At 58.1% G+C, this 9,754-nt stretch overlaps 1 protein-coding gene across 2 annotated transcripts; it reads right to left on the bottom strand.

Annotated features, from left to right (window-relative positions):
• Positions 1 to 340: 340 nt before the first annotated feature.
• Positions 341 to 9,754, bottom strand: CBX2 (chromobox 2). Of its 2 annotated transcripts, XM_054458551.2 has the most exons (5): positions 9,579 to 9,754; positions 9,459 to 9,502; positions 8,459 to 8,524; positions 6,056 to 6,161; positions 341 to 4,161 (listed from the first exon to the last, which is right to left on the bottom strand). In XM_054458551.2, the coding sequence occupies exons 1-5, from the start codon at positions 9,648 to 9,650 to the stop codon at positions 2,851 to 2,853; spliced, it is 1,599 nt and encodes a 532-aa protein (XP_054314526.1). In that variant the 5' UTR covers positions 9,651 to 9,754; the 3' UTR covers positions 341 to 2,850. The 2 variants fall into 2 exon arrangements, with proteins under 2 accessions (XP_054314526.1, XP_063513238.1); XM_063657168.1 differs by lacking the exon at positions 9,459 to 9,502 and having other exon boundaries at positions 9,579 to 9,714.

Here is a 9,754-nt window from a genome sequence, read left to right as displayed (position 1 = left end):
TTCAAAGCTTGATCCTTCCCCAAAGTCTCCCCTTAATGAAAGCTCTCGGCCCAGAGCCCTCTCCAGCTAGGTCAGAATTTCGAGTGTAACCAAAACAAGGAACACTCTTTTTTGGTACAAAATATATACATATAAAAATATGCCAACATCTCTAAGGAAGACAGACTGGCCACTGCTTCCTATTCAATACAGAAGCAAACAAGACGTGGGTAACACACCATTCCACACACACACCATTGCCACAGTTCCTGTGGGACCTTCGGGAAAAAACCAACAATGCATCTTGTCAGATGTGCCAGATACCTAGCTACACAAACACATACACAAATAGCAGCAAATAAAAATAGAAAAAGTCTACTTTTATTTATTGGTAAACATAAGACAACCAAGTCTGAGCATTCGGTGCAGTTCCCAGTGACGGCACTTGCCCTGCACACGCTCTTGAAGCACCAGGAAAAACACACAACACAGTAAAAAGGCAAAGTGGCTGGGAGTAAGGTATCTGCAGATTCAAACTTTGGGATTGAAGTAGCTGGTAAACAGAAAGGCACCGAATCAGGGTCTGGAGAGACCTGGCTGCTGGGGAGGAATCTGGCCTGCCCAGGCAGACAGGGACAGACATCCTCATTTCTCCAACAGCTCCTGGAAGCCGAGTCACCCCAAGGGCTTGGAGAGCTATTAGTCTGGCTTTGGAGCAGTGAAGGTAGCACAGTGCTCAGCAGGAAGGAGTCAAGACTTGGCTGTCTGAGCACAGGGAGGCTGGCGCCTGAGGCCCAGCGTGCCAGGATCCACGCCTCCTCCCAGGCTGCACAGTGAGCTGGAATGTCTCTCTCTCCTGTGGGAGCAGCTCTTCCTCTTACTGTCTGCTTCCAGCTCTGGCCTAGCTATCTGGGACTCTCAGCCCTTCAATTCGCCGAGTGGGCACCATTCCTGCTGCAGCCAACACGGCCACTGTGGGCTGCCCCCAGCTGGCATATGGATGGCCCTCAATGAAGCCATGGACATGGGTCCCTCCCCAAAGGCACACTGTTAAGGTCAATTTGGCTACACCAAGGCCACCTCTTCCTATTTGGCACGGTGAGGTACTGGGGGGTCTTGCAGTCTGGTAGGCCTGCCCCCGGGAAACCAGAGCCCATTCTCGAAGTCCGGGCTGCTCCATGGAACGGTAGCCTTCCCAACAGTCAGGCACTGGAATACAGCCCCATGCCTGCCGGCTGACTCCATCCAACCAGAGGGACAGAAAGCGACCACCCCACCCTCTTTTATTTTTGGCATCACAAACACCTAGTGGCCAGATTGCCTGCCGCGGCCACCTCTGGGCTGCCCTGCCTTTCTGCCCAAGCTGCTCTCAGAACAGAAATCCTGATATTGGTCAGAAGCCATACAAGGTAGCTCCCAGACGTGGCCACCTAGAGGCGGCTCACAATCTTAACAGGGGCCTCAGGGCCGAGGCTGACAGATTCAGCTTCCCGGGGCCCTCTACCAGGTGGGCCCCCTAGACTTTGTGCAGCTTCTCCAATGGTACAGGCCTAGTTTTTCAGCTGGAAAGGAGCCAAGCAGGGAACCCCTAAAGGTGAGGGGGATTGTCAGGGAAAATGATACTCCTCAAGGAATGCCTCATCCACTTGCGCAGGGCCCCGAACAGGAGGCAGGGAGTTGTCGGCTGGACCCACGGCCAACACCTGCAGCACAGGCAGAGCTGGCAGACGGGCCCATTGACTCCCAAGTGCTGGCACTCCTGTCCTCCAGGTCTCCGCGGCAGTCTGTGGGCCACGATTAGGACGAAGCCAGTCCTTTACTAGCAGAAGGTAGGTCCTGGGAGTGGAGGGAGGGGCTTGCCTGCCAAGGGTCCTGCCCACTGGACTCCCCTGGACCTGAGCACCTCCACTTTCAGTTTTTCTTGGGACACACTGAACTCTGGGCTTTTAAGAAATGGAACATGCTTCAGTGTGCCTGGGGCAGGAGGTGGGTCTGGGTTTGGAAGGGGACTCAAGTCACTTCTCACTGTGACACGGGCAGAAGGGAGGGTGGCAGCCACAGCCTGCCTCTCCTGCTCCGAGGTGCGGAGGCTCTTCAGGTGGAACCCAGCTGTGGGACCACCCCCGCCCCACCCATGCTGGCTTGTGGGCTATTTGGGGGCTGTGGATGCTGCCCTGAACTGGGGCTAGATGGCCGTGAAGGCAGCCTTTTAGGGCTCCTGGGCTCGCTCTACTCCAGCTGCCTGCCACTGTCCTTTCACATTAAGGCCCCAGCCAGCCCCCACCTGTCAAGGGCAAGCTCCCCACTTCACCACTGCCGGCTCAGGCAATGCCAGCCAGGCCCGCCCCTGCCCATCCTATCTCCCAAAAGCTGCGGCCAGGTGGAGGGAACACTAGTCCCACTGGCCACGCCTCCCCACAATACTCTCTGCCCGCTCCAGGGCTGAAGGAGAGGTGGGGACCTCTCCTGACACCTCAGCCCCTGCGAGACAGGGAGCAAAGCTGTGATTCAGTCACGCAGGCCAGGGAAGAGCAGTTCAAACTCAGCAATAACGCAGCCATGACGAAGCCTGCTCTGTTCAAGACAGTCACCTGGAGCCACAGGTGCCACCGGGTTTCCTGAGGCAAGAGGGGAGAGCAAAGAGGCCTGCAGAGGTAGGAACAAGGTGGAGACCAACAAGGCAGTGAGGCCCCCTGCCCTATGTCCTGGGACGGAGCGGGGTGTGGGAAGTCCCTTCCAAGCCTGCCCATCAAGGAGGCCACCCACTCCTCCCCCGACGCAGACTCTTGGGGGGCTTGGGCGGGGAGTCACTTAGCCGAGCAACATCGCAGGGAAGGGGAGTAAGACCCGGCGGCTGGTGGCGCCGGGGCTTCAGTAATGCCTCAGGTTGAAGAAGCCCACGCTGGTGGGAGACTCCTTCACTGTGACGGTGATGAGGTTGGCAGTGACGTCGGTGACAAAGACGTGCTCGATGAGGCTGCGGGTGGGCTTCCAGTCCTGGCTGGTCTGAACGGACACTGACGGGTTCTGTCCAGTGCTGGGCGGCGAGGCGGAGTCGGGGTCCGAGTCCGAGCTGCTGCTCTCCTCGCCTGCGCTCATCTCTGGCAGTGTGGCCGCCTTGCGGGCTTCTCCGGGGGCTGTGCGGCTCTCCTGCCCACTGGGGGTAGCACTGCCCTTGACACAGTCCCTCTTGCTGGCAGGGGTGGGCGGTGCCACTGCTCTGGAGGCCAGCTTCTCACTTTTGCTTGTGTCGGTGGGCATGGTGGCCCCGCTGGCCCCAGTGAGGCCATTCCCAGTGCCCTTCCCAAGGGCTGGGTTGGTGGCTGGGACACCCTTGGTGGCGGTGGCGTGGCGGGCAAGCAGACCCACCCCGGGCATGCCATTCTTGACACTCTGCAAGTCCAAGACCTGGAGGCTCAGCTCCTGGGTGGGTGCTGGCTGGGGGCCTGGGCACCCAGCAGGCACCCTGCTGGCACCATGGGTGTGTGGGGGGCCCCCTGTGCTCCCCACTTTCTGCTCCACAGCCCCGCCGCTGGGGGCCTTCGGGATTTTGCTTCCTGGAGGGCTCATTCCCAGCTCCCCTTTCTGTGTCCTCACCTTCAGGTCCAGCCCGAGGCCACACTTGTTGCTGGCCTGGGCCTTCAGCGCCAACCTGCTGGCGGCCTGGGCCTGGCTCTGGGTCATGCGGTTCATGTAGTGCACGATGGAGCTCTGCCAACTGATGCCACCCCGGCCGGGGCTACTGGCCATGCCCTTCATTAGGCTGGCCAGGTTCTCTGGGGTGGCCATGGCACTGGGGCCACCACAGGCCTCCTTGGCGTGGGCCTTCAGAGCTGCCAAGCCTGCAACGGGGGCGCTGAGTGGAGGAGGCAGCTTGCTGGCCGGGGCCCCCAGATCCTTCCGGGCAGTCTTCAGCACCTTGGCCAGGCTCACGGGTCTTCGGGTTGCCTTTTGCTCTGGGGGCAGGGGCTTTCGTCCCCGCTTCTTCCGGATGGGATCCTTCAGCTCGGGTTTGGCCACCAGGATCTGGGCCTTCTTCTGAGGCACTGGGTGGGTCTCACGGCCCCGGGGACCCCTCTTGGCATCTAAGTCACTGTCATCTTCTTCATCCGAGGAAGAGGAGGACGACGTGGAGGAAGTGGAGGAACTGCTGGACTTGGATTTGGAGGGAGCATCGGGTTCCTGGAAAGATAAAGGAGAAGTTGGCTGGGTGCAGTGGCTCACGCCTGTAATCTCAGCACTTTGGGAGGCCGAAGCGGGTGGATCACCTGAGGTCAGGAGTTCAAGACCAGCCTGGCCAACATAGTGAAGCCCTGTTTCTACTAAAAATACAAAAATTAGCCGGGTGTTGTGCCTCCTGCAGAGGCTGAGGCAGGAGAATTGCTTGAAATCGGGAGGTGGAGGCTGCAGTGAGCTGAGATTGTGCCACTGAACTCCAGCCTGGGCGACAGAGCGAGACTACCTCTCGAAAAAAAAAAAAAGATAAAGGAGAAGTTGTCACACCTCCACTGCCTGCTCCCAGGGTCCAGAGCGCCATGCTGTCCCCAAGGAACACTGGGCACCTTGCAGCCATCAACTCCTGTGGCTTCCAGACCAGACAGGCAGTCAGGAAGGAGCAACTTCTCACCGCGCTCACAGTTCCATGAGAGGCAAAATTAAAGGTAGACAGAAAAATAGGTGGCTCTTAAAAATGAAGACAGAGTAAGGACGGACAGAGTCCACACCATGACATCCCTGTCCACCATCAGTTTTCAAGGGGGATGCAGATTTAGCTCCGGGCTGTAGAGCAGACGTTCAAAGGGAACTGTATCCAAAGCATCACAGTTTCCAGGACTCAGAAGGTTACAAGTCGTAAGAAGTAGCATGCACAGCTTTGCAGCCTACACCAAGTGGGCTTCAGTATCCCCATTTCCCAGTCTGAGCCTTCCAGGATACAGGTAAACAAACCGCTGTCTTCCTCACCTTCTGGATGTCACCGCAAATATTAAATAAGAGTGTCCTCGTGTTTTACAGGCCTCCATGCTGCCTGCTGGGTCAGAATCCTACAGCGTGTGCTTCAGGGAGTCAGATCCAACACCGCCTGCCTACCACCCCGTTCTCCCAACTTCAACAGGAGTGATCTCAAACCTCCTCAAACAAGGCAGCAATCACTGCCTTGTGGCCACTCCTCAGTCAGCAGAACTTCTGCAGCCCCCACCATCCTGCTCAAAAAGATTTTTCAACACAAGCTAAGGCCAGTGTAGACCAGCCAACAAGATTCTACAGCAGGGAATCCTGTTCATTCAGGAAATCCTCCCGGAAAGGCAAGTTCTGTTAGTGACTGAGCTCGTGGCCACGACATGCAAAGGTCCAGGGACAGTGCCCGGGGGAGGGAATCAAAGCCACACCCGGGACTGAGGCCAGGCCCTCCTCCCCCATCCTGTCCTGCCTCACCTGTCCTCAGGGGAGGGAGGGGCCCTACCATGGACCCCAGGGGCGCATGCATACCTGTGGCGGGGTGAGCCCATCACTGTATCGAGGAGGGATGACAGGACAGTCCCGAGAAGGCCGAAGCACATCATCAGCCCACACTGCCTCTGCCCTCCTCCAAGGCCCCTCCTGGCACCCCCTGGCTATTCAGTCAGCCCTGCCTTTTCTGGCCACCTTGATTTAAGGTGCACTCACAGGTGGACCTGGAGTAGCCCAAAATCTTAGGCTTTTGAGTCACATCTAGCCAGCAATCCTATGAGCACCTACTGTATGCATGCTTCCTGTTCCTTTCCGTCCCCCAAGGACCCCCTGGGAGGGAAGAGTGCTTGTCAGCAGCAGTTTGACCACCCAGCAGAGAGGCATGCAGGACAGGCTGAAGCAGGAAGCCCCTGGGAGGGGCGGGGAGGAACTCTCAGGCGGCTGGGGCCCCCTGGCAGCAGAAACTGACAGGCAGGAAGAAAGGGGGCTCCTGTTTTCCGAGTAGAGGGACAGACTGTTGGCAGAAGTGCCACCCCCTTCCTGAGGGCCCCAAACCCTCCCTCTGCCTGCCCCCTACCCCAAGGGGGTGCTGGGAGGTGGGGTCAGCATACCCAGCGCAGCCACCCACCTTGAGCTTGGAGCGCCGGCTGCAGGAGGACATGGCAGTGAGCTTTCTTGGCCGGCCTCTTGGCCTCTTGCCTCTCTTCCGGTTCTGCACCTCCTTCTCATGTTCCCTGAAGGCACACCACTAGTTAATGGGGGAGAAGCCCTGTGCGTACCCCTTCTACCATGTGGGACTCTATGGCTTCCAGCACCCTATTCCTGCTGGCCCGTAATAGCTTATCCCGTTTGCCGCAAACACATCATCCAATACCCAAGGCAGAGATCAGACCCCATTCTTTGCACTAGGGTCAGTAACCAGCCATCCCATTTCCTTTAGGTAAGGACAAGCTGAAGACAGGAAAACAACGCTGGGAAAACAATGATGCCCCAGTATTCTCTGACTTCTCTTAAGACAGCTTCCTGCAGGTGCACTGCTGCGTGGAAATTCTAGCATATCCTAACCAGAAGTGACCTTGGTGGTCACGCGGTCCAACCTCCTTACTTTCAGTAGGAGAAGGAAGCCCAGGGCAAGGAGATGCCACCAATCCCCTGGGCAGCTGCCGGTGCATAAAACTCTCACCCAGGCAAGGAGCACCACGGGCCTTGTCCTCCAGCCCTCGCAGAGCCTGGCTGCTGGCACACCACTCTCCTTGTTTCCTTTTTAAAAATACCTCTCTGTTCCTAAACTCTACTCTTGAGGAAGATAACAGAGGTGCCGAGTTCTGAGGCAGGCAGGGCTCAATGCATGCACCACTCCCAGTACCCCCTCCCCCAGAAGTGCCTCCACACCTCCAGGGTGATGAAGTCCTAGTAGAGCCTCCAGCCCCCAGGGAAAGCTTGTATTTCAGGCTATTCTCAAGGGAAGGGGCCCTGGTAATTATCTGGGCAAACATCATCTCATTGGGGCCTGGAAGGCAACCTCCTCAACACAGTTCTGATTAGTACCAGGCAAAGTTCATACTCCAATTAAGTGCTGGTCCTTAACCCGAAATTTCCTAAAAGGACAATGAAGTGTTGCATGGATCTCCTCCGCTGAAATATTAACCTGTGTGCCGAGTGCTGTGAGCCTGTGTGTCGCCAAGGGCCATACCCCCACCCCCTCCAATACCAAGCAGATAACCGCCAGCTTCTAGTGCCCAGAGGGAGCTAACATTTTGGTGGATGGAGAAGGCTGTCCCACCTTATCCGTTTTCTTTCTTCCACGATGTAATCCAAGCCACCCATGGGTTTTAAACTCTTGTTATGTCAGGTATTTCTGCTCTTGTCTGCTCTAACCAAAACCAGGGACAAGGGCACAATCTCTCTCAACAGTTAGGACACTGTCTTAGATGCAGAGAAATGCACCGGCCTCTGACTTGGGCCAAGCCATTCCCCCACCCCAAGGCTCAGAGGACCCACACAGGAACTAACAGAAGACAATGGGTTGCCGTTACGATTTTCCAAAGGGATTTAAGCAAGCACAGGCTCTTCTTTTTGCTCGCCCCACCAGAAAACTCTATTTCCCCATTGTCATGTCCCCTCTGGGAAGACCCAAAATGTCCCACTACAGTGGAAAAAAGGGAATGCACCTTTTGCTACCAGACAACAAACCTTCCAGATTGACCCTGACTGGGAAAGACTCCAGCAACCAATTCTTCTGCCTCTATCCACAGGGCAAGTCCAGCCAGAGGAGCCAGGGGGAGCTGTCAGTGAAATCCCCCACGTCTTGCCATTGCTTGAACAGCACTCCCTGGCCCTTCATGCTGGGGTGCGGTGGGCACCTCCACTGCCCTCTCCTCACCACCCCTTGCCCTTGAACATCTCAAGGAGGCCTATCTCTTAACCTAAACTCCCTACCTTAAAACAGAAATGACATTTAGAATTACAGAAACAAGTCTGGCCCAATCCGGCCTCATGGTGCTACTTGGTACTGTATGCTGCAGGCCAGAGCAAAATAAACGTTTCTTTCTTGAGAGAGACATCACAATAGGCACAACTGCGTGCTGTGTGTTCCAGCTCCCTCTCTGAGCCTTCTCCTGCCTGATGGCACATGTGTGCAGGGCTGGAAGGGCAGACCTGCTATCCTGGTTTTTTGTTAGCGCCATGTGCGAATTACTCAGCAGAAAAGGCCAAGAAAAGCTATAACATCTTTATCTGAAGGAACTGAAAAAGTTGGTTTTTGCAAGTATGGCTGTCGGAAACACCAAGGCAGCACTTACTTGCAGTCTTCTCAGGGATGGATACAGGCTGGCTAGGAGAAAGTGGGAGAGGAGCTGGCTCGGGACTTTTACAGCCAGCCACAGAGATGGCCCTGGAGACAATCTTGCTAAGGGACCTCAGACCACAGCCCCAGCTCCAGCCTCCCGGCAGGCGAGCAGCGCCCAGCACGACTCCAACCAGCCACCGTCCCTCCCCCACGCCCTCCCCACAGTGCTGTCAGCGTCCTCACTTCTTCTGGAAGGCCAGGAGCAGCCTCGGGTCCAGGATGTTCTCCTCCGGCTCCCAGCTGTTATGTCTACAAAGCAGAGGGCACGGCAGCATTAGACGCCAGGCTGATGATTGCTGCTTTGCAAGGCAGCCGGAGGGGGCCCGCCCTCACCGCTCCTCGACTTGGGCCGATGGCAGTGGCACCGTAGCACCATGGCACTTCTCAAAGTCCAAACCCAGGTTTTGGAGGCTGGCCACCCCCCACCAAGCCAGCACTCTAACCTCAGACCCAAAGAGAAACTGCCGCTCCAACCTCCCAATTAAAACAAGGCCACAAGAGGACTCCCACAGTCTCTGCCTGGGAGAAAAACAAACCCCCATAAAACGCAAAGTTGCAGAAAGGGAATCCCCCAAACCCTGGCCCGGAGCCAGAGGAGGAAGGGAAGGCAGGTCCAGGATGCAGGGAGGGGCAAAGGCGCCCAGCCCGAGATCCAGAACAATGTGGCGCGCGGGCCGGGGCACCTCGAGGGGTAGCGAAGAAAGAGCGGGGTCCGGGAAGACGCAGAAACGGGGCCGCGGGAATAGCTGTGCACAGAGCCCTTTCCGGGGATGCCAAATCCCCTCCCTTCCATTAAAAGAAAGAAAAAAAAAAAGAAACCCTACATCCATCAATAGGAAGCTCAGGTTACAGCGGGGAGAATCTGGCCAAGAGGAGGGGGGCTCGCATCCCGCGCCTCCCTCCCGGCAGGGACGGGGATTGAGAGGAGCGCGGCGCGGGGGCCGAGGAGGTTCCGGCGCGGGCGGCCGCCCAGCTCTGCACCCGCGGGCGTGTAAACAAAGGGCAACCTCGGGCCGGGCGGCCCCCGCCCCCCTCAGAGCCGGAGGAGCCCGCGAGGACCCCGCGAACTTCCCGCTCTGCCAGCGGGCGCCCCCAGGCCCCCGGACGGCGCGGCCGAGGGGCTCCCCGTCCCCACCCTCGGGCGAGGGGGCGGGAGGGGGGCGCGGCGTCGCGGGGGACTCACTTGGAGGACCAGCCGCGCCACTTGACCAGGTACTCCAGCTTGCCCTGCGGGGAGAGAAGAGGGGCCGTGAGCCAGACAGGCAGCGGGCGGCGGGCGGGGGGCCCGGCGGGCCGCACGCACCTTGCGGAGCCGCTTGCTCAGGATGCACTCGGCGGCGAAGACCTGCTCGCCCACGCTGCTCAGCTCCTCCATGCTGCCCGGCAGCCAGCCCGACCGCGGCGCCCGCCGCGCGTCACCCGCCCGCACCGCCGCGCGCCCCGCCGGCAGCACACAAAGCACCGCCCCCGCTCGGCGCC

The sequence above is a fragment of the Pongo pygmaeus genome, chromosome 19 (assembly GCF_028885625.2).
Source record: "Pongo pygmaeus isolate AG05252 chromosome 19, NHGRI_mPonPyg2-v2.0_pri, whole genome shotgun sequence".
NCBI classification, from domain to species: domain Eukaryota; kingdom Metazoa; phylum Chordata; class Mammalia; order Primates; family Hominidae; genus Pongo; species Pongo pygmaeus.
This window is presented reverse-complemented; position numbering and strand designations above follow the sequence as displayed.